This window comes from Octodon degus, unplaced genomic scaffold (assembly GCF_000260255.1).
Source record: "Octodon degus isolate 3935 unplaced genomic scaffold, OctDeg1.0 scaffold00107, whole genome shotgun sequence".
NCBI classification, from domain to species: Eukaryota; Metazoa; Chordata; class Mammalia; order Rodentia; family Octodontidae; genus Octodon; species Octodon degus.
Genome location: NW_004524683.1, coordinates 9,097,823 through 9,098,744, shown reverse-complemented (window position 1 = coordinate 9,098,744; position 922 = coordinate 9,097,823). Strand labels below are relative to the sequence as shown.

General features: G+C 34.8%; 1 protein-coding gene across 3 annotated transcripts in view; it reads right to left on the bottom strand.

Annotated features, from left to right (window-relative positions):
* Window positions 1-922, bottom strand: part of Eif2b3 (eukaryotic translation initiation factor 2B subunit gamma) — a 152,925-nt gene that overhangs the window by 133,446 nt on the left and 18,557 nt on the right. For all 3 annotated transcript variants that reach the window (XM_004639198.1, XM_004639199.2, XM_023724243.1), the window contains exon 3: window positions 524-669. In XM_004639198.1, coding sequence (XP_004639255.1) covers window positions 524-669 — 146 coding nt within the window. The remainder of the gene's footprint in view (window positions 1-523; window positions 670-922) is intronic.

Below are 922 nucleotides of genomic sequence, written 5' to 3'. Positions count from 1 at the left end.
ATATTAACTGGGTTGTGACAACTGAATGTCTGAATGTTTGCTAATAATCAAACAGCAGCTTAAGTGTACACATGAAAAAAAGAAAAAAAGAAAGAGTACACATGCAACATCATATGTCATAAACTTTTTTTTGGTACCAGGAATCTAACTCAGGACCTTGCAGTTGCCAGGCAGGCACTTATGCCTCTGAGCTACCTCCTGGCCTGTTTTTGTTTTTTTGAGACCAGGTTTTGCTACGTAGTTCATGTTGGTGTTGAACTCATGGTGATCGCACTGTCTCAGCCTCCTTGAATGTTGGGTTGATTACAGGTGTATACCTCTATGCCCTAAAAACATATTTTTATTTTATTTTATTTTATTTTTTGGCAGAACTGGGGATTGAACTCAGGCCCTTATTCTACTGAGCTATCTACCCAGACCTAAAAACATAGTTTAAAAAAAAATGTATACATTATAATGCACTGGGAAAACAAGATATTATTTATCTTCAATAAACAATAAAATTCAAGAAATAGTGTTTTACCTTAAGCTTTGGATATATGTAGCGCAAAGAATCTGCAGTTCCCATGTCAGCATCATCAGGAATACACACAATATCTGGCTTCATTTTCATCTTGAATTCTGCACTTAAAGCCTTTTGGACATCCTTGGTTGTAATCACAATGACTTCTACCATATAGGGGAAAAAATGAAGGAAAAATGCAAAAATTCATTAATTTAGACAATGGTCTCACTATTTCTATTGAATATGTGCCTTTTCAATGTTTTTGTATTCTCCCAATTAATTTTTAAATAATTTCACTTTAAAAATAAGGTTCTCAGGGGAGATCACCATGGTGGAATAATGATTAGCAGTGAAGTGTAACCTCTCTAGAACACAAAATCTGGCCACCTAGAAAAATAACAACCTCGTAGGAAGACA